General features: G+C 47.0%; 1 protein-coding gene across 1 annotated transcript in view; it reads left to right on the top strand.

Moving 5' to 3' along the window:
• The first annotated feature begins 105 nt into the window (after positions 1-105).
• Positions 106-23,644, top strand: part of SIM1 (SIM bHLH transcription factor 1) — a 75,915-nt gene continuing 52,376 nt past the window's right edge. Inside the window, exon 1 of the mRNA XM_053283514.1 lies at positions 106-280. Coding sequence (XP_053139489.1) covers positions 106-280 — 175 coding nt within the window. The remainder of the gene's footprint in view (positions 281-23,644) is intronic.

Here is a 23,644-nt window from a genome sequence, read left to right as displayed (position 1 = left end):
GAGGCCTCCTCCAGAACATGGCTTGTTCCAACTGAGCGGGGCTCCCCTCTTCTTGGATGCATCTGTGGAGCTCGGCTGGCCAGAGAGAAGGGGGAAGAAACCACCATGAAAGAGAAGTCCAAAAATGCTGCCCGGACGAGACGGGAGAAAGAAAACAGCGAATTCTATGAACTGGCCAAGCTGCTGCCTTTGCCCTCGGCCATCACCTCGCAGCTGGACAAGGCCTCCATCATCCGGCTCACCACCAGCTATCTCAAAATGCGCGTGGTTTTCCCAGAAGGTAGGTGGGTTGAGAGGGGTCCGCGCCTTTCCAGCCCGCCTTGCAGGCCAGATGGGCGCCGATCATTCATCTGCATCCTGGAGGCCCAGAGCTGGCCTCGCTGGCCTTCCTCTCGCCTCATCTGGCCCACTCGTTAAGCCGCCGGAAGCCCCTTGTCCCGAGCTGCTCCTCTGCCCCCGCCCGCATACACTTTCCTTTCGCCACAGAGGACTTGTTTGGTTGGGGAGCCGGCGGCGCCTCTGTCAACAACGCGTCAAAGCCCAGAGCTCAGCTGCGCCTTCCGCTAAAACAAACAGCGCGTCTCCCCCGCCCCGCACAATGCCACGTGTATTGCCCAAAAGGGCAATTGGCCCATATTTTTATAATAAATCGGGGAGGGGGGAGGCAGAGGAATTAATACCAGGCTAAATATTTACATAGATGGGGCCGTGGCCCTGGTCTCTCTGTATTGGGCACAGGAGTCGGGGCAGATGCGATGCGTCTCGCGGAAAAATGAGGGTGAGGGGAGAGAAGAAAGCAAATAAAATGCCTATCCTGAATATGTATGAACCTGGCACATCTGGAACTGACGTCCAAGAGCCCGATTTTGATAAGGAATACATTGAAGCCAGTGTGTGAGAGAGAGAGGCGGAAGGGGGTGGGGAGATCATGCTAGACTCAGAGTTTTTTTTTTTTACTTGGAAGTAACTCCCGTTTACTATGAGGGGAGAGATTTCCTCGATCAGGGTGGGGAAACTAGTTGTGCGATTCCTGACCGGAAAAAAAAAGAAATTAAAAAAGGGGTGGGGGACAAAGGGCGATCCTTTAACAATCTGTGGCAAACCACACGCGGAGGAAAGTGAGAGACAGATCCAGGCGCATACGCCTCGACTTTCAGCGCTGACAAGGCGATTAAGGCCGAGCCTTATTGTTTACCTTGTGCGGTTTTAGGAAGAGGGTGAAACATTTTGAAGTTTGGTCTACTGACACAAGACTTTTCCTCCCGAGAGTCCTACGCGGGCTACTCTCCTTTGCACACTTTCTTGGCAGTACATCCTATTGAACTGGTTGGGATTTACTTGCGAGTAACTTAACATCCTTCCACTTGGAATAAAGGCCCCCAAGTATGTCCGCTGAAACCAAACAGGACTTTCTTCCATCCATATAAGTGTACATAGGAATCGGACTGTTAAGATATTTCCAATCGCTCTCCAACAAATAAGAAAGTAAACGAATTGTTTTGTATATTAGAACCCCTGGCTATTATTCCTAGCGGGTGGGGGGGGTGGGAGAAGTACCCGAAGATAATCTGAGTATTTCAAGAATTGCCATACATAGGGAAAGGGCGGAGCGGAAGCCTTTTTGGAGAGGGATGTTTCCCCGGTAGAGTTAACGAGAACTAAATATGAGACCATCTCTAGCTTTCGGGACAGGTACAGTGTTAGAAGCATTAAACCTGGCGGTGGGATTCACGGGACGAGTCAGAGGAGAAAATAGCCGGCGACACATTTCTGCGTATACCTTTTGTGAGTGGAAATGATACTGTAGCAAATGCAGCACTGAGTACGTGACATTTTGGGGGAATCCAACTCCCACCATATTTACTCGGAAGAACATTTAATCAATTTAAGTCGAGCTTACTTCCAAGTAGAACTGCAATAATGAGTAGGCTTATTTAGAAGTAAATGAAGTAAGTTCAGCTGAAATCAGTGGAGCTTCCAAAGCAAATGAGTTTAGGTCAGTATGCTTAGAGTTTGGGTATATATCGTTACGTGATTTTGTAATAAATAAATAAGCCATCTTATTTATTAATTATTTCTCTGTGTAAACAGCCCTGAGCCATTTTTGGAAGGGCGGTTTGAAATCGAATTAATAACAACAACAACAACAATAATAATATGTATCAACAATTGATAATATATACCTTGTACTGGTTAAGTACATAGTTTTGAAGGGGCGGGATCGTTCAACAGAGGCTTACTTCTCTCTTATGGAAAGTAATGGGGCTGGATCGTGTACCCATGCTTCCTAATATGTAATTTAGTTTTATGTTAGTTATATAGAGGCTGGCTATGGATATAGGCAGTTTGGAATAAGTTTAATTCTTGCTTTTCCTCCCACGTTTTCTATCTATCCGCAAACTCTTACTTACAGAGCAAACCTATGCATGTTTACTCGGAAGTAAGTCCCATTGTGTGTGTGGTGTTGTTAAGTCCCACTGTGTTCAATAGGACTCAAGTGCCAGTTCAGTGTGCCTAGGATTGCAGCCTTATTATACTGAAATCCGTGAAATTCACAAGCAACCCATTTACTTTCAAAGAAGTTCCCTTAATTTCAATTGAATTTGCTTCCAAGTAAGTACGGGCAGGATCTAGCCAAAATGAAGCGCTTGCCCGTTATTTTCAGCAAAAAACAGCATGTGCCTTCGTCCTCTGTTTCAGTCAATAGGGGCTGAAAAGTGCTTATCTTTGAATCATACTCTGTGCTTTGGAAAGCAATCAAAGAACGGTGTATACAGGGTTTGAGGTGTTACTCCCAAATATATTGGCTGAGAGTGTTAATAACAGCCAAAAAGTAAAGGTCAGTTTTAGATGAAAGGTGTAAAGGTTCGGAAGTTACTTTGTCGCCCAAATCTTGGATGGTTTTCTGGGCGGCTGCTTGGTCCACGCAGTGGAGCGGGGTAGGTTTTTGTGTTTTTGTTTGGTTCAAGGCGGTTCCCTTCGACTGTCCACGCGGAACTGATCGAAGTGGGCCAGCGAGGCCCGTGGGATTCCTCCAAAGATGATTAGCCATGATTTGCCCGCTTCCGCGGTCTCCGTGGGCTACAGTTGGTGCGTGCTTTGCAGCAGGTCTGGTCAATTACCATCGCCTCCGTCGCGGGCTTGTTCGATCAAAAGAAGCATATGGTGTTACTTGTAGGCTGCGAGCAATCAGGGGCGGCCAAGAAGAGCTGATCCTCCGTCCCAGCAGCCCCGGGCTTGTAACGCAGCTGAATGGCTGGAGCGAGGCTGAGGGGGAAGGAGAGAGAGAGAGAATATGAACCAGGGGGATTGTGTGTGGCCAAGTGCAAAGCGAGCCAGAGCTGCCTCTGGTGTTGGCCGCCGCTTTTACCACTCTGGGAGCCTAATGAGAGGCAGCCGGCGACGTTTTGCGACCCACGGGGCGGCTGGCGTGGGCGAAGGATGGATAAGGTTGGCCTAGGTTGACTGTACTTCAGTCAAAGATTTCTTCGTTTGATACGACGTCCCACCCCAAATATTAATATCGATCGCCAATCACCGGGCAGAATCCAAAACAGAGCTGTGGGCGCTAAAACCCAGTGAAATCCATAAGCTGAACTCTTAGGCACACGAACGGGGCAGTACGTTCCACTGAGCCCACCTTCTCTTCCGACGTGTATAGGATAGGGCTATAAAGTGTGCTGAGTGAGTGTGGCCACTGACCTGAGAGGAAATTGATTTGCAGGTAGTGTGGTTACTTCCAAGTGAGTGGGGAGGATCTTAGCCTTGCAGCCCGCTCCTTAAGCATGTTTATCCAGAAGTATTGATTTCCGTGAGGCTTACGTACCTTCAGGTAGGATCTTAGCCACAGGCGCCTTTCCGATGCATCTAATCCGTCGCTATTTACATGTATGTCAGCAGTTCCGAAATTGTCTGTCTGGGTGGTCTGAGGTCGGCAAATTCTGGATTGCCATCTGCATGTATTTATTTAAAATATTTGTATGTAGCCGCCCTTTCAGTTTACCCGTATATATGTATAAATATCTTGCACGATGGAGAGAATGAGGAAGTGGAAGAGAGAGGATGGGGGTGTGAATGGGGGATGTAAGCCCATAAGGAAGTGATCCACAAATCAGTTAGGCATGTCTAAACATTAATAGAAGATCATCTTTCCCCCCAGCAGCACATTAGTTTAGATCTGAGACAATGAGCTTAACTGTTTGAGGAATCAAAATCGAAGGCCATAAAACTTTATTTCATTTCCTCTTCGTGCACCTTTGGGCTGTGCTGGGCCCCAATCCTAAACCACCTGTAAAACTAGCCTTATGACTGCATTAGGGCTATGGCACAGAGCTGGAGGAGAGGAGACCATGTTTGCCCCTCTCCCCAGTGGCCCCTCTGAGCGAGTGAGATGAGGAAGAAAATAGGGAGGGGTGGAGCTGGGGGGGGCATCAGGAATTGGGGGGGGGGGCAGTGGGTTTTTGAACCCATTTGCTCGATTATAGCTACATAGACTTCCCCTGAGTTTAATGGGGCTTTCCTTACCAAGTGGGCTCTGGGTGGAACTCTTAAACACATTGATTGCCAACATGTTTTATTGTAAGTGAAGGGCCTCTCGTTTCTGGGTTTGAATTGGAGTTGCTTCTTTAGTTCCTGATGGCTGGCAAATATATTGATCTCTTCCCTAATTGGCAGATGGGCCTCAAGCTGCGATCTTATGTTGGTGAACATGCTCAGTTGAAATGGAATGCCTTTGCAAAGAACTGAGGCCTGGGTTTTCATGAGAATGGGTACCCAGTTAGAGACTGTGGTTAAATGTAGCAGTCTGGAGACAGGTGGACCCTGTGTCTCTTTTCTGTGGAGAAGATGAACTTTTCCGGTTTTTCCTTTCCTAATTCACTAGTGCCTCACAAAGGGCCATGCAAGGAAAGGAATATAATGCCAGACCTCTTTAATAATCCACATCTCTTCCAATCTGCATGGATCTTAAACTGAATTTGAATCCATACCAATTTGCAATCAAGGGAGCTCAGTTTCAGGATTAAATTTCTCTGTTTTTTCAATAGATGAGATAGGAACCAGTGTCAGGAAAACTAAAGCTCAGAACAAGCGGAGGCTGGTAAGGGATGCTAAAAACAACCCCCAAAGTGGGGCTTTTCTGGTATGTAGGCCCACTGTTCTGTAAGGAGGGTGAAATGTTAATGGATAATAAAGGGAAAGCAGAACTGTTCAATTCCATTTCCCCTCCATCTTCTCGCAGAAAGCTGAACTGCAGGCAACTACACAAAACTGGAGTGAATTATGAAGGTGAGGATTACAGTTCAAGAACAATGGATTTGGGTTTTTTTTTTAATAAAAAACCCCCAAATCCACTAATTCTTTTAAATGAGTTCAGGGCCAGATGAATTCTATCCAAGAAGTGCTTGCTGACATACTATCAGAACCACTGTCATATTTGAGGAATTCTGGAGAATGGGTGAGGTGCTGCAGCAAGACTGGAGATGGGCTAATGTTGCCCCAGTCTTCAAGGGGGGGCGGGCGGGAAGAAGGATCTGGAAAACTACAGACTGGTTGGTTTGACCTCAGCTACTAGGCAAGATACTAGAACAACTTATAAAGCAGTCAATATGTACAGATCTCGATAACAACATACTGATTAGTAGAAGCCAGTATGGATTTATCAAGAAAAAAGTCCTGTCAGACTAACATTTCTTTTTTTAATTACTACCTTAAATGATCATGGGAATGTTGCAGGTGTAATTTATCTTGATTTCAGCAATTAGTTTTGCATGCTTTTTTGTGTTAGCAAAACTGATAAAATGCAGGCTAGATGATTTACAGTTATTTGGAAAACCATTCTCATCAATGTCTCTTCATCAGGGAGCTTTTGAACAGAGTGCTGCTGAGCAATGTCCTTGATCTAGTACTCTTCAAAATATTTGTCCATGACTAAGATTGAGGGGTAGAAGGAATCCTCATCAAATGTGTAAATGACATAAAACTGAAAGATACAGTTAACGTTTCAGAAGACAGGGATAAAATGACCTTGACAGAGTGGAAAACTGAACTGAAACTAACAATACGAAACTCAACAGAACCAAATAAAGTTCTGCACTGAGATTTTAAAAAATAATATGCACAGGTATGGGAACTGGGGGTACCTGGTTTGGCAGTAGTATATGTAAAAGGATCTTACAATTGCAATGAACCACAAGCTGATCAGGAGCATACAATGGGACACAGCTGGGAAAAGGTGAGTGTAACTTTGGATTGCATAAATAAAACCATAGTTTCCAAGTCCCGAGAAGGAATAGTTCCACATTATTCATCACTAGCCAGACCTCATCAGTATCCAGTTTTGGGTGCCTTGCTTTAAGAAAAACGTGGACAAATCTGAATGGGTTCAGAAGAGGTCAATAAAGATGATCAGTGAGCTGGGAAACAAGCCCTATGAGGAAAACTGAAGAAACTAGGAGGTCATTCACACAATCAAAATCTGTATTCTACCCAGGTTTGAGAGTTGTATGTGCTCTCAATTTTTGATTGTCTACAACCAAGATTGGGGGGAAACTTGGGTAGAAGTGATTGTGTGGAAGCAAAGTAGGAGGAGAAGTTACCTAGGTTTTCCTCCCACCTTGCTTCCACACAATCACAGTTTTTAATTGTGTGAATGACCTCACAGTGTGTCTAGGATGGAGAAGAGAAGGTCGAGAGGGGTCATAATAGCTCTCTCCAAATTCCTGAAGGGTTTTTACTTAGATGCAAATGTCTTGCTTTCTGCTGCCTCAGAGGGCAAGACTAAGTTCAATAGGCTGAAAGTATATAGGAGGATAGATTCTGGTTCAACTTTAGGATAAACTTCATAATAGTAAGAACAGTTTGTTTCCATTAATCACCTTGGGAATGATGAGCTCTCCTTTGCTGGAGGGTTTCAAGCAGAGGCTGGACAGTCTGCTGAGAATGCTGTAGCTCATTCAGCAGGAGGTTGATGGCCTCTCAGACCCCTTCCCCCTCTAATTCTATGGAATCGCAATCTTCCTCTGCCCACCCTCACAAGGCAGGAAGCCTTGAAGAAGATGTTACATGCACTTAAAGGTGAGAAGCTTTGACTTATTCCTGCCCTCCCCCACCAGCACTGACAGATAGTGTGGGTGAAGGTGACAGGCATGATGATGCAGTGGCAGCCTAGCTTGATCTCCTGCGTCAGCACTCTTAGGCGCGCCTGCCTGCCTGCCTTACTGGGGACACGCTAGGAAGCGAAGGGCTCTGGAGCAAGCCAGAGGAGGATCTGAGGAAGGAAAAGGACAGTTTTAAATCAACTCCTGTGTAAGTAATTGACGTAAGGGCGTGTTCAGAATGAAGTTGACCAAAAGGTAATCAAGTTCCAGTTAATGTTTGCTATTTTGAATAGCATTAACAAACCATAAATAAGCATATAGACTTTGTGAATTCAGATAGGGGGTGCCTAACCGTATGGGAGCAAAAACGGGTCCATCCAACAACAATAAGGTGGTAATTTGTTGCTACATACTCAGATGACTCCCTGGATACAGGGAAGCATATATGTCTGTAAATCTTTATTGCTTGCTAGCTAGCTAACTAGTTAGTTAGTTTCTTATATGATGTTATCCAACCCATCCAAAAAAGAGTCTAGTGAACTGCCAGGATCTTTTGAGGATTAGGACCAATAAATAACCAGAATGAATCTCATTATCTGTAGAAGGCAGACTGTTGTAGTTGCTCTTACCTCTTGTTTAGAGGGTGGGAAGGGGACATGCTGGTGTGTCCAGACCTAAAATCCTAGATTTCTCCATTGTTTTCTATGTGCCGATCCCACCCATGCAAGGGAGTCAGGAAAGGGTCGGACTTCCAGGCCTGCGTGTGTTCACTCAGCGGACGCACCTAATGAAGTCAAACAGGGCTTCCTTGCTCCTAAGTAAGTGTGCACAGGATTGCATCATAGTGCCAGCCGGCAACTGAGACAGAATGCTGAAGAGGTCAATTGAAGGGGAGGGGGGATAAAATAAAGAAACGTTATTTTATTTACCTTAAATAAGAACTAAAAAACGACCCTTAACAAATTATGGGGAAGGAAAACAGAGGGCAGGGGCTAGATGGAATTGGCTTGCTCAGGCCACTTACAGTAAGTATCCTGGGATGGGGCTAGATTGGGGCAGTGCAAGTAGTGAGGTTAACCCCCCCCTTCCCTACATGATACGCAAGGAGGTTTCAGGAAGAAGAAGAAAAGAAAAAGGCACACACCCCCATCACTCTTCAGAGTTCCCCTCCCCTACACGCAATAACATGCAGCTTGGAGGATGCCCCAGACCTGAGCGGACTCTCTTGCACTATGTAGCACAGTTTGTGAAGGCCTTAAAGGAGTGGGGAGAGGGGGGGAAGATCTTCCCCCCTTCTCCTCCTGGAATCCCCCCCCCCAAAAAAACACCCATAACTGTCCCGAATACCACGATGAAGCTCCTGTTCCATGTTGCCCCTGGACCCTGAGCAGGAGCATTTCTCTTACAGACTGGAGCAACATTTACCAGCATATCCCACTTGCAGTAGTAGTACTACTAGTAGTAGTACTAGTTCTAGTAGTAGTAGTAGTAGTAATCAATAATAATAATAAAAAATAGAACAATCCAGGGATACAAGCGCTCCCATCAAAAAGAAGCCACATTAGTTCCTCCCAGCCTGGTGACTTAGTTCTATGTCGGGACACACACGCAGAGATTGGGGAGACTGTAGATATATGCCCAAGATGTCTAGCCAAAGCAATGTTCACATCCACGCAACGATTTTCTCGGGACCAGAGATTCCTGTGAACGTGTAGAGGCGCGCACACACACGTTAGCTTCCACCTGTATGTCACCAGACAGAGGCGGCGGGACAGTCTCTTGGTAGCTAAGCGCGGGCACGCCGGAGAGCTTATGAGATGCTAGCAATTTGGTAGTCCAAGGGAGTGAATTCCTTTTTGAGAGGTGCAGCGCGACCCCAAGAGGGTCTTGAGTGAGCTCGATCCACCGTCGAGTTGCCTCCCAAGAAAGTTCCTCTAGGATTGCATCCTTCCCTCCCTTCACTTCAGTCGAGACGGCAAGCCAAGAGTTCACTGGGTGGTTCATAGTTTGTGGGCCGCATTCACCGAGTATAGCATTGCAGAGATTATCAAGGGACCGTTTTGACAGACGAGTCCGAGGAACAGGTAGGTGGAGGGGGCGGGAGGGCGGAAGGACCAGGCTGGCAATGCCCAGCTTTCAGGGAATTGGATCTAACCAATGAAGCCGATGTGGTCATATTGCTAACAGGAGATGCTGGTTTGCAGGTCTGTTTAACGTGGTGATTTTCTTTTTAAATTATTATTTGGACTGTGTGCCGGCCTGTGTGTGTGATTTTGCTTCCTCCCTACATAATAACTTCATATTCTACAGTGCAGTAAAAGACTCACTAAAAAAGAAAAAAAGAAAAATCTATCCGGGTCTGATTCCCCGCATGGTTTGGGGGGAAATCGTTGCATCGTTTTTGCTGCCTCTGTGTTTAAGAGGCACCCAGGCGAGAAGCCAAAATAAAAGGCGAACGGGGCCTTTCTTCTGTCCGTGGTGCTGGCGTGCGAGCCCTCCAGGCCAAACTGGGCGCGGTGGGGGTGGGCACAGCTTTCTAAAGAAACGATCTCCCAATTGGAGGGGAGAGCCTGCGAGGTTTGGCTGAGGAAGCCTGTTGGAAACAAAAACAACGGCCATCAAGCCAAGGACTCTTGCTCTCACGAAGTCTTTCTTCTCCTTTGCTACGGTTGCCGGTTACGAGAAGAAAAACTGGGCAGATGATCTGCCAGACGGACCTTAGGGCGCTTGTTTGTTGCTCTGTTGTCTTCCTTCCGGCGAGCTATTTCAAAAACAAATGTCCGTTTAAAGACAACAGCTCGCACGGACGGGTTTTCGGTGTAATCTGCATCCTGTGACACGAATAACCAAACCCCGACTGATTTCAACGGATCAGATTTGTTGTTGACGTTCTGTGACCGGAGAGAGAAAATATTTCCTGCTTAAATCAACACACATTCACTGAAAAACATTTAAATTGGCGGTTGTCATTATTTTTAGTTTAAATAAAGAAAAGAGAGAACTTGGGGTGGGGGGAGGAGGAGAAATGTGTATTTAAAGGCTGATCCCGGTCATTAAAAGGAGGCTTTTATTGGTCTACATAGGTTGAGTTAAAATCGTTTAGCAGTTCGGTATCAGCAGCTCTTATTTTATTTTCCGAGGGAGAAAAGTAAAAGATGAGATGGAAACCAGCCCTTGTTTCCCACGTGGATCGGTGATTTAATGCTGTTTTTCTTGCTGCTGAGGGAAATGATTGAGCTTTGAGTTTCAATGTTTATTTTCTTACAGACGTTTTTCTCATTTAAAAGCCTTTAAACTGCCTCCCTTTGTTTAATTCCAGTTTTGATGTGGACTTGAAATGTGAAGTGCAGAACGAAAGCTCTCGCATAACTGTTGCAGAAGCAGATTTATGGATGATAAAAACAGAGATCAGACTGATTGGGAAAAACTATAATTTCTTGGGGAAACGCCGTCTCTATAGCTATATAAAATTATCATCATCATCATCATCATCATCATCATCATCATCATCATCATCAATTTAGAAAAACTAAAACAATTGTCGATGTTCTTATCGGTAGTGTAATTAGATGTGGTGGAATAATTCATTTGCTCCGCCTCCTTTTTGATGGATCTGGGTGAAATGTGAAAATTCCTTCTGTTTTGTTGGTAATATGAAAAACCAGGGAGCCATAACATTTTATAGCCCGATTAAATCGGCTTGCGTGTTTTCTTGGTAAAATACGATGCTGTTCTCTAATGATGAATCCATATCTGTTCCCCAGTGATTCTCCTAATGGCAGTGTTTATTTGGATAAAACTGATTTTACAGAAACATAAACACTATTTTAAAAAAATGTCACGGCACATTAACCATAGTGTTTGACTGGTTTCTACACAGGAAAAACTGAACAGCATTGTGTGTTTGTGTTTAAATGTTAGTTTAAATGTAAAACTCAATTTACATTTATATCCTTTTTTACAAAACCCTCCTGATTTTTTTTATTCTAGTCACAATGCTATGTTCTGTAAAATGTGGCACTGTCAGATCTACGGTAACGATCCGACACGTGCTGATCTCCATAGCGTTCTCCCTGGAGAACAGGAGCAGCTCAGTGGAGCTGGATACTTTGAATACTAGAAACTGCCAGAACATCTCCTTGATTAGTGTGGTTTTGTTTTTGTTTTTGTTCCCCATGCGCGTGTCTCCGCACTAGCCCGGGTACCAATGGTCCTGGTGGGTCGGGCCTTAAAGAACCCGTATTTGCATCCAGATCCTAAAACCACGGACAGGCGGAGGTCTCAGGTCGCCTGAAATCTGCGTGCTACACTTTAGAAGACAAGAAGCACAGTTAATGAGCTCCTTGGTGAAAAGGTGAGGGCATAGCAGGAGTGTTCCGCATTGCCGGTGGCAGGGCGCAGGATCGGGTCGGCCGGTTGTGGATGAGACTACCTCGCGCATGCCCGCCTTTGACAAGCTCCCTCGATCCCCAAGCTGAAGACAAAACACCAATACTTAGCTGTGACTTCAGGTCAGCTTAGACTGAAGTGCTTTGCCTTTCCTCGTTGGGGTGCGGCTTTTGGTGCGTCCAATTAGATCTGCGCCTGAGGCACGCAACAGAAAGCGATCAAGGGCCTACAGAGAGACTTAAGCGGTGCTCTTTTGTGAGCTGAAATGGCGGCGGCTGCCACTCTACGGAAAGCCCGATGACCGACTCCGTCGGGCAGCTGGCAGAAGGGAAGGGGCATGGCCACGTGGTGGGAGGGGGCTGGTTCGGGAGTCTCTCAAGTCCGGCGCGGGGCTACTCTCCGTTCTGTACCTTCTTGCGCTGGCGCCTGTCCAAGTCCTCAGCAGCCGCCCTCTTCTAATTTGAGAATTCAGCCTGAGAGACACAGAGCGGGATAACTGTATGCCAGAAGGTGATCATAACCATGCAAAACAGCAAACTTTTGAGTTTTACAGAACACTGCTTGAGCAAAACAGGAGCGCTCCCTGCAACTAACTCTTCAGAGCCTGACGCTTTAGGGTGGCAGCCTTGTTTACGCCATTTAAAATAAATAAATCTGAGTCTCTCTCTCGCCATCTTTCTTTTGAACCCTGTCAGGTTGGTGTAATCTCTTTTATTATCACACCAACTTTTGGATAGGCCAGAGAAGCTAAGTCAGTCTGTCTTCCTCTTCGACCCAAAATCGCCCAAAATGCACTGGTGGACTGTTATCTCCAGACCTCTGAGGCAAAGGAAACGCTTCAGCAAGATGGAGCAAATTCAACCATTCGACTTAGGATGAAAAGGTCTTCGGAGCTTTTCAAAATCTAGTTAGGGAGCTGAGACTGAAAGGGATACAGGGCCTCTGGATGTCTTAGTCAGATCTACGCATATTTACTCAGAAGTAAGTTCTGAGTCTCCTGGGGCTTGTTCCCAAACACACACTCCTTGCTCTGCGATCGGCTGGTTTCAAAGCAGTATTTACAGTGAAATCCAGACCAGAAGTTCACTGTTCAGCCAGCTGCCGCTGCTCGGCCTACAAGGAGTTAGGGAGACTCCTCGGAAAGCGTGAAGCGCATTTCGAACCCTGCACCAAGGCGGATGGCAACAATGTAAGAAGTTCCCTTTCTTCCTTAGCAACAATGGCAGATCTCGGTTTCGGCTGCTGGCTGCAGACGGCGGCCTGAGAATCCTCCCTGCTTTTTGGCCCTCGGAGCCTGGCGAATCACAAAGAGGAGCAACCAAGAGAAAGGAGCAGCTTTGGGCCCTCGGCGAGAAGAAGCATTTGGCCTGGCGTTTGCTGCAGCCAAGGACTGCATTAATTTGCTTGTGGCTGAGGAGCTTCTGATGACACGGTTACAACCAAGGAGAGTCCGAGGCCCCGATCCGCAGCCCACTTAAGCCGAAAACGATCCCGATGAGGCGGTCTTTCCACAGTCAGCGCCATACAAAAAGGGTTAACTGTAGATTCTTCAGTAACTGGGAGAAGAAACCGATCATAATCTCCTTATTCCGATTGTGATCGAACTGCTGTTTCCCCCCTCTTAGCCTCACCCCTGTTTAGTCAGCTTGACTGCTCGAATTTATAACCAGGTTAAATCGAAAGACAAGGGCCTAGTTCTCACTGAGGAGGAGAAACAGTGTCTGGACTATCCCGCTTCAGACTGCCGGTGGGGCTCACATAGGGGCTGCTCCAGTAACGCTCCCTGCATAGAGAAGTGGACATGTAAGGGAGAAGGCTAAGCTGGTCTCTTTCCCTGGCTTTCTACATGCAGGGCATTTATTTATTTTTTTAATGTGGAGGAGCATCCATTGAGGTGAGGCCCCACCTGCAGTCATATAGACAAGGGATTCTCAAAGTTGGGTCCCCCAGATGTTATTAGACTTCAACTCCCATAATCCCCAGCCCCAGTGGCCTTTGGTTGGGGATTATGGGAGTTGAAGGCAAATAACATCTGGGACCCAACGTTGAGAATCCCTGATATAGACCATATAGACCACACACACATACACAACCCACCGCATGATATTCAGATTTAAGGATTAATCAGCCCCAAGAACTTCAGTGCTAGCAAGTTGCAGCCACCCCGCTGAAGCCCAGGAAATTTAGATCTGGTCAGTGCCTGGGTGGGGGACTGCCTCGGGACCCCTTGAGTTCTCTGAAAGAAGAATGCTGGGATATCAATAAAACAAATACAAATTAAATAACTAAGCAAGGGCTCAAGTTTAACTGGTGAGCTGCATTTTTCAAAGAATATGTTTGGAGCTTTGCATTAGAGCTGCCTGTACGGGTGGGGTGAAGGGCCCTAAAGTCTGGCTCTGCCGCTTCCCCTATTGGCCGAATTCACAACACATAAACCTCGATTTCACGATTCTGTGGCCGTCTCAAAAAGAGCCCTCCTCTCCCCATACGGCACCGCTGTCTACTTTTGAATGTAAGATCCTTGGGGGCTGGGCCTGTCAGTTTATGGAGGTCTGGAGTACAGGCATGGCGCTGTATACCCAATTAATCAAATACCTATAATTCCAGAGGGCGGCCAGATCACCGAGAGAATGAGGGTGCAGATCCCCAGCGGTGATTTCTTGCCTCTTCTAGAGTATCCGGCACTAAAGAAGCTCAAAGCACTGCCTGTGGTTTTGATGTTCACCTCTGCACAAATACACAAATGGTGGAACAGATTCTGGCGACATGTAGTGCAGAAGACAAACCACCTTTAGTGAAATGTGTGCTTTTAAAGATGTTTAGACCGTCTTTCTGCTATCAAGGTGGAGAGCAGCAGTGAAGTAAGAGAGAAAATCAAAATAAATCATCACCATCCAATTTCCAAGTAAAACAACTTCAAATAAAAATTATGCTTGGCACTCAAAATGACTTCGTGTGTTTTAACGCCTGGAAAAGATGGTGGCTTGCTTTCCAGTCCCAGTTGTGTATCCCTAGGCGTGTTTGTTCGGAAATGAATCTCACTGGATTCAGTGGGAGTTACTCGCAAGTAAGTCTGTGAGGGTTCGCTGCCTTATTATCCTCCAGTCCCATTAGCAAAGTCCCTTCGGGAAAATCTAGTGATAAGTAAGGACGGAGCTCTCCATCCCGAATTCTCACAGCTGGTGTTGGCCTGACCTTGTTTAGCCTCCTCCTTTCTGCACGCACTGTCTGGTCAGCTAAAGGACAGTGAAAGGGAGACTTTCCCCCGAGGCAGTTCCTCAAATGAGGATCTTTCAGAAGGAGTCCCACCTCCCTCCCTAAGTACACCACGTGGGTGTTCTGCTGAGATCAAGGGCTGGTTCTTGTCATTCCAACCAATGTGCCCAGAATACGAACTTAGACAAGCCCTATTCACACATGTTCAATACATCTTCAATTTGTGTTCAGTGTAGGCATGTACTGATCGGTATGCAGGGACAGCTATTCACCCCTACATTGTGCATTGCCTGTCTGTAGCCTGCATTTGAGGGGCTCTGTGCCCAGGTTCACTTTTAAAATGACTGAAGATACAACCATTCACACAAATACAAGAACATGTGTACAGATATCTATCGACCGCTCCTCATAATGTCTGAGTAGGGCTATAATTTTGAAAATAGGTACTTAGAATATAAGAATGTAAGAACAGCCTTGCTGGATCAGGCCCAAGGCCCATCTAGTCCAGCATCCTGTTTCGCACAGTGGCCCACCAAATGCTGCTGGAAGCCACAGGCAGGAGGTGAGGGCATCCTCTCTCTCCTGCCATTACTCCCCTGCAACTGGTACTCAGAGGCATCCTGCCTCTGAGGCTGGAGGTGGCCTTGAGGCCTCCAACTAGTAGCCGTTGATAGACCTCTCCTCCATGAAGTTATCCAGACCCCTCATAAAGCCATCCAGGTTGTTGGCTGTCACCACATCTTGTGGCAGAGAATTCCGCAAGTGGATTATGCCGTTGTGTGAAAAAGTACTTCCGCTTGCTGGTCCTAGATTTCCTGGCAATCAATTTCATGGATGTCCCCTGGTTCTAGTGTTATTGGAGAGGGAGAAGAATTTCTCTCTATCCACTTTCTCCACACCATGCACAATTTTATAGACCTCTATCATGTCTCCCTGCAGTCCTCTTTTTTCTAAACTAAAAAGCCCCAGGTGTTGTAGCCTTGCCTCATAAGTAAGGTGCTCTTGGCCCTTGATCATCTTGGTTGCCCTCTTCTGCACCTTTCCCAGTTCTACAATGTCCTTTTTTAGATGTGGTGACCAGAATTGTACGCAGTACTCCAGGTGTGGCTTCACCATAGTTTTGTATAAGGGCATTATACAAAAACTTGTGCTGGATTGAGCTGTACCGCTGAAATCCTATGCCTATTTTCTGGGAAGTAAGCCCCATTAAACCCTGCAGGGCTCACTCCTGTGCTAAGAGTGGGTAGATTGCCCTGTGTGAAACGTGCATCAGTGTTAGATCAGGGGACTGCAGGTCTAGGGATCTTCGGCTTTGGCTTAATTACCCCAATACAGAAATAAATGTAGTAGTTAAAGTGTCACTTTATTTATTTTATCAAATTTATATACTGTCCAAACTTTCTTTATGGCCAGCTGTATCAACCCTCTACTTTTCTGAATCTGAGATAGGAAGGCTTGTGTTTCTCTGGCATCTGGCATCACTAGCCAATAAAGTAAGCTAAATAAACTAATAAATAAATAAATAAAGAGGGAGGAAGGGATAGAGGGAGGGTAAGTCTAGGCAAGGTCCAAAACTGTCACCTGGCTGTTCTTCAAGGCAAAGCAGGAGAGATCAAGTGGTTAAGGTAGGAAGTGTGTGGAACTGACATTTGTGGATCAAAACATTATGTAAGGCTATCATTTCGGACAGATAAATGATCAGCCTGCAGCTCTTTAAAAAAAAAAAAATCCTATCTGGTGTGACAATTCATTTATGAGCCAGGAGTAGAACGTTCTTTTGCTCCTGCTGTTGTTATTGTCACTGTAGGGCAGTTAGCATTCGTGGTGGTGGTAGTAGTAGTTTTGGTAGTAATGGTGGTAGTATAAACCATTTCCTATATTCTAATATTAACTTCTCCTACCTTTACAGTTACTACTACTAGGAAACATTGTACTGGACCTTACAATACAGAACATGTGTCTAGTAGATTACTACTAAAGAGTAATTAATTTAGTAGTAAATTAAGTAATAGAGCAGTATAATAGTAGTGTGCACCTGTTCCCATAAGCACTCCCCCAGATCATAATTCTACTAATACGATCTACTGATTATTTTCCCCCAGACATTCACCTGCTGCTTGGTTGTATTTGCATTAAGTCACAAAACAGGAGGGGGAAAATCCCTGTAGTGTGATATTTACTATAACTTGAAATTATTTTATTGTAGTAACAGTAAACGGCACACTACAGGGAAATATTTTATCTTCTGTTTGTGCCTCGTGGACATTGCGAATGCAACCAAACAGCAGGCGAAGGTCAAGGGGGGAACCTCCAAAAAATAGTAATGTCCGGTATTATATATCTGTTTTACAACACCTTTCTGTTAAAGTAGGCCGTGTGTTTATTTGAGGCCGGATGATGGACCGCCGTAGGGAGAGAAGATGAGAGAGAAGAAGCCCAACCCCTGGCCCTCCACGCTTTCTGTAATTCGACTGCAACGGACTTCTTTGGATCCGCCGCAGTCCAACAGCCTGAAGGATTGCAGGTTTTCCTGTGCAGCCTCTGTCCGAGGAGATGCGAACCAATATTTGCCAGGGAGAGAAGGAGTCGGTCTAGGGAAGACCCATTCCTTGGTGGGCCCTTTCAGCTCTAGGATCCTGCCTGATCTGTCCACTAGCCTGTTAAGCTGGCTTCGGCAAAGACATTCTCTTTCTCGCGCGCTCTCGCTCTCTCTCGCTTTCTGTTCCACTGGAGCTTATTCCCAAATGTAGGTTTACTGGCTTCGGTCTAACTGCTCGGGACTAAGTTGTAGGAGGACCGGAACGCGCGTAGTGACTGCCCCAGTTCAGAGTCTTAAAAATGACTGCTGGTCAAGCCAAGCCAAGTTCATTTACTGAGTGTGGCAAGAGGCAAAAGAAGGCAGGAGCTGGCCTCGCCTGCGACCCACAAACCGGTATTTAAACTGGGGGCTGCCCACTGACTTCAGGGCTGCAAGCCTACGCACCCTTTCCCGCACAGTGGGGCAAAGGCTTCTTGGACTGCAAATGTAAACGGGTCATTCAAGATCCTCCCAGTCTAGTCCAAGCATCCTTCCTGGGAAGTCAGTCTCCGCTGGTTTCAACGGGACAAGCTTCCTAGAGAGCGAGGCTATAGCAGTGTGGCCTTTGAAGTGTTACCGGAGAGAGAAATCCACCGGCTCCGTTGTAGGCTAGGGCCGAAGGAGATCGGGTTTAGAAGAACCCCCCCCACCCGGGAAAGCGGCGGAGCCAGCAGCGCACTCTCCTTTGCCCGGAATCGGCGTGAGCAAATGCGCGCTGGGGGCTCCCGGGCAGGAGCGGACAGCAGCAGCTGCATAGCCGCCGCGGGGCTGCTTGTCATCCCGCCGGCCTGGTAGTAAACGGTGCCTGTGGGATTAGGTAGATTGGAGTGGATCTCCTCCGCCTCATTTGGTTACTAATTGGTTTCTTGTTTTAGAAATCGAAATCTCATTTTCAGGAAATTACAAAGACTCGCCAGGCAGGCCGTGAAGGTAATAGGCGGGTGGTGGTGGTGTGGGGTCTGGGGAGCCAGTCTTTCAATGGAAATGGTGTGTGTGTGTGTGTGTGTGCGTGTTGCGGGGAGCCACCGTGGAACTGCGCCCGGCTTTTTCAAGGGAAATGTGAGCTGGCGCCTTAGATCCATAATAGACACATCCCCTCTAAGGCTACTTATGTAAATATGATAAACCAGGCTCAGCTCGGAGGAAGAGGAGGCGAGGCGCGGAAAGGTTAGTTTTGATCTAGGAAGGTTAATGTAGCGTAGCTTGGAAATCTTCCAAAATAGATTATGTTTTCCTTTTTGTCTTCGAGCGCTTTAGCCGGGAAAATCCCCCTTCAGCCTACCGGCGCTTGAGTTCCTCCTCCTCCTCCTCCTCCGGCTTTCCATTCTGCCGCAGCCGCTGCTCCTTCTCTCAGCCTCTCCAGATTACAAGAGAAGGTTTCGCGTCCCCCGGCTGGCCTAATCCCAAAGCAAAAGGGAGATCTGCTTTTCTCGCTTGGGAGGGGGGGAAAGGCAATTAGAGGATTTGCAAGAATTTGGCTGCGGTAGGTCAAGTGCAAAAGGGGGAAAAATGAGTCACTTTGCCTCATTGGTTAAATCACATGTTTAAAAACGAAGAAACAGACGCAGAGATTTAAAAAAGAAAGAAAGAAATGCAGCCACATAATTACATACTGCGCGGGGGGGGGGGGAATCCAGTGGAACGCCGCGCAATTTCATTTATTTATACACGTATGAACCGCCTTTCTATTAAAAAAAGAAAAGAATGAAAGGCGATTCACAAGCTATGTTGCCTTTGTGATGTAGTTGTTGCTCGGAACTTGCTTCCAAGGAAATCTGCATAAGGTCGGACAACCGTACAGGAAACAGAATTCAGCCGATCTCACTCTCAGTTAAGGTGGTGGTAGGCACTGCTTTCAGGGTTTAGGATCGGGTTTACAAACCCCATTCATTGCAGCTGGACTTAAAGGGCATAATGTTCGAACATCCACCCCCCGAAATACCTTGAATGCTTACTTAAGTAAGCGTTAGCTCCGTTTTGACATAGAAAGCCTTATTTCTGATCAACGTGCATAGGCTCGACTGTAAGGGCCATAATCGAAGTACGTCTATTGCGGAGTCAGTACTTCTTGAATTTCGAGCCGTTTCCTTTGGATACCGCTTAGTGTAGGGCTATGAGTGGTTTGCGGAGCAGGTAGATAGATACTGCACTAGCGGAAGAACAGTCAGTGTAGGACTGATTTGAATTTGGTCTCCTATGCATGTTTACTCGGAAGTACGTACCAGTTAGACTTACTCCCCCTGGTAAATGCACATAAGACTCCAGCCTGAGTGTTAGCTGGAATGAATATGCCCTGCCTTCATTGTATGTTGGATTCCACGGAAAGCCCTGTGGTTGGCAAGGTTTTCTTCTTTTCGCTTCAAAGCAAGATGTGAAGGACTTCCTGAGAGCGAAGGAGGCTGGTCAGATGGTTGTCAGTGACTCAGAAGGGTTTGCCGTAGGAAAAGCGGGGGGGGGGACATCTGGCATGTGCGGCTCCCCGCCCCTTCATCTCACATGACAGAACTGCCTTTTAGGAAGGCGAGCAAAACATTCGTTTAGGAAATATTAACTAGGCCCAAGCGGCTGGTTCCCTGAGCAGAAAAGAATTTTTTTTTAAAAAGCCTTTTGGCAAAAAATTAACCTGTGATGCCGACGAGCTGTTCATTAACCCTCAAGGGCGAGGGCTGGCTGTCCCCTTTTAGCATTCTAGGAATTGGGAACTTCCCTTCTAAATTCGGCCTAATCAGTAACTTTCCAGCCCCTATGGGGACAACGCAGAGCTAGGCATGCATCTCTGGCTGCCCAGCGGGAAAAAGACGGCTTGAGTGGATTTCTGGATCGAATGAGAAACCGATGCCCGGCGACTTTGCCTCTTGGGGCCGTCCTTTCTTAGCTCCCTTCTGCCGTGCCTGCTCCAGTAATCATCTCAGCGTCTCCATTTTCCTAATAAACCCATCCAAACGCTCGTGTCGTCTTTAGAGGCAAATGTGGCAGCACTGTAAAGCGATCTGACAAAGGCAGCTGCCACCAGGGGAAGCGAAGACAAGCCCACCCTATCAAATAGTCGTGGGGCACATTGTTTCAAACTCTGTCTGCCACCTAACCGCGTGTTAGTCAAAGATCCACAAGCCCTTGAAGCCGCCATCTGAGCTGACTTGTTACTGCTCAATCAACAATTAAGCAGAATATAGTGGGACACCACGCCCATCGCCCTCCCTCTTAATTGAGTTGGGGCAATTGCTACTACTACCTCCAGTCAATTAATGACTGGCGTTGCAAAGCTCTGCGTGCTTATTTGGACAGTTGAGCCAAGTGGGACCTACTTCTGAGTAAGAGATTGGGTTGAGGGGCTCTTGTCCTCTGCACATCGCTTCCTTGGGAGTAAGCCCAAATTACTCAGCAGGACTCAGGGACTAGGCTGTGCAATCCTATGCACACTTACTGGAAGAAAGTCCCATTGATCAACATGGAGATGCTTTTCGACTAAGAACCGCCCTGTGACGTTAATATACCTATCTCGCCCAGTGCCCTTCACTCGGCAGCGATGTTTGTTGATACCCCTGAGGTTGATTTTGAAGCAAGGGCGTGAGTTGTAAACGTGGCAGGAAAACCCATCGAAAGCGGTAGAGCTTCCTGCCAAAGTAAAACCGAATCCCTTCACGAGATGAGATCATCAAAGAACCGGCGCTGCTGCAGAAGCGGGAGAAGCGATCTACCTGGATGTGTCGTCGGGGGACTTCACAAGGACGGAAGTCACGGAGGAACTGGCCAGAACCAGAGCGATTTCTGCGTGGAGAGTCATGGCACTCTTGAGCTTGTAGCTAAACAGTCCTCCTGCACCGAAGAATGGAAGCTGAGCGTTCTTCTTCTTTTCAGCTCGGCCGAACTTTTCTGAGCCGGAGGAGGCTGGGCCGGGCTGGGGCTGGTAACCCTTATTCAGTTGGACGGAAAGGGGGGTTTATTCTGTGTGGCTGGCACAGAATAACCTCTTTGGTGCTTGTGTTGGGACTCCAGATACTGAATCCGGGGATTTGGACCCGGCAGGGGGAAAGGCAAGTGTGCTAGAGACCACCAAGGCCAAACACACGACCTCACTTCAGGGTCTTAGCTGGTTCCCACCCTGACTCGGAACATCTGAAATGGCGATGTAAGCCTTCCGCAGGCAAACCACGGCTGCACTCAGCTCGGGCGTAAAACCTTTACTTGGGAATAAGCTTTACTGAACATAATGAGGCTTACTTTCCAAGTAAAAATCGTAGGTAGCCGCTGGTCCATTTTCCCTACTAAATCCAAACGCCGCTATAGGATAGTTATCTTTAATTATGAGAACCGGAGTAGCGAGTAGGTTTTCCAATTCTCCAGAACTGTTCCTCAGGCTGCAAGTTCAGCAAAACAAAAAGAGCAGGCAGAGAAAGTAGGGCGGGCTGAAAAAGCCCCAAAGTTTGCGGTTCCTTTCTAACAGTCTTACAATGGAGGGCCGGAAGTGGCGGATTTTGGCAGTGATGATGATCCTACTACAATTGCCGCTACTACTAATATTTCTATACTACATTTAAACAAAAGTTTCCAAGGGGTTTGCATTTACAAATACATGAATAAGGAGGGGAAAAGATGGATCCCTGTCTGCAAAGGGCTCACAACCTTAAAAAAAGAAAAGAAAAGAAACATAAGGTAAACACCAGTAACAGCCAGCTGAGAACTGCTGCTCTGGGTTCGATAGGGCCAATTGCACCCTCGCTATATCCACTTACTAGGCCCATGGAATACCCTGCCACTTGCTTCTGAGTACACATAAATAGGATTGTTGTTCTCATTAGAGCCAAGGAAGGGTCTCAAACCTGAGCTGGGTCTCAAGATCCATTAGATCAGGGGTTCTCAAACTTTGGTTCCCAGATATTGTTGGAATACAACTCCCACTATCCCTGGCCATAATGGCCAAAGGCCATTGCGGATAGGAATGATGCCCACAAGATGACCAACAAGGTGTCTAGTTGTTGTTGGACTACAGCTCCCATCACTCCCAGTCCCAATGGCCCGTAGTTGGGAATGATGGAATTTGTAGGCCAACTTCTGCAGGAAGGCCACAGTTTGAGGCCCCTGGAGTAGTCTGGCAAGTGCACAAGAGAGTGCAGATTGCACCAAGAGCGACCAAGATCAAGAGACGCCACTGTGTCTTCTACTTTCATACAGGCAATCTTAATACTGAAACAATTAGTCCATCTAAGTCTGCCCTACTTAGCCGTGGCTCTTCAGGTTTTGAGATGGAGATGCCAAGAAGCGACCCCGGAATCTTCTTGCATGCAGATCGTGTGCTCTACCACTGAGTTAGTTACAGCCCCATCCTTAAGTAAGTTTGCGTAGGATCGGGCTGAAAATCACTTTATATCCAAGGGCTCTCTGCTTATCCGCTCTTATCCTTCGCTTATCCGAACCAGCTGTTCCTTGGCTGAGGGACAACTCACACCCCAGATGGAATGTGTAGGGAAAAGAGGGTGGAGGAGAAACAAAGGTTCCGCTGGCAATCTGAGGTATCTAGGCACGGTGACTTTCACCCTGCCGTGTTTTATGTACACTTTAGTAATAGGTATCTCCCCTTCCGATGGCCTGCTCTCACGTGCATTGGAGAGAGACGGAGACCGCGCCAGGAGTGGGGGTGGGGGCTGGTAGGGATGCTGCGGAGGAGGAGGAGGAGGAGGAAGAGGAGGAGGAGGAAGAAGAAGAAGGGGAAGGGGAAGGACTTACTCGATTTCCCTGTGTTTGTGTACTGCGGGCATAATCGTTAGCTGGATTTAGCTGCATCAGTAGTGGAGGAAGCTCTTGTGGCTCTTGTTTTCTCTTCTAAACCCACTTACCTGGATGTAATGGGATGAAAGAACATCAAAGGGACTCTGCTTTCAAGGGGGTGGGTGGGGAGAGTGTTTTAAATCCAGACCTAAGAGAGCTGCGGGGGGACATAAAGAGATGCGCGTGGCTGCGTGACAAGCATTTGTCACTTCCTTTGTCCGGCCACTTGGCAGCCCGATCCACAGCCCAGTTAAGCCCACGGCCTTGGCTTCCCACCCGTCTTTGACATTCCGATCCGTGGGAGGAAATCGCGCCTATTTCCAGCGTGCGGTTTGTAGGTGTTAGCTCCATCGTAGTCGTAGATTCGGACCAAGCCCCTGGTCCCCAAGTATGCAGTTTTACTTTGGAAACTGTTCTGAGGATTTTAGTGGAAGTTTCTTCCGGGTCAATTGAACTTAGGATCGCAGGAGCTGTTCGCTTTAATCGAATTGTTCATTTTTCAGTGGCGGGGGGAAAAGCCTGCACGATTTTTACGGATTTTTACTGGGGGGTTGGAAATGTCAGTTAAAAAGGCACATAATCAAATCTCCAAGCAACA

The sequence above is a fragment of the Hemicordylus capensis genome, chromosome 1, assembly GCF_027244095.1.
Source record: "Hemicordylus capensis ecotype Gifberg chromosome 1, rHemCap1.1.pri, whole genome shotgun sequence".
NCBI lineage: Eukaryota > Metazoa > Chordata > Lepidosauria > Squamata > Cordylidae > Hemicordylus > Hemicordylus capensis.
Note: the sequence above shows the minus strand (reverse complement) of the source record. Positions and strands in the feature narration are given on the sequence as shown.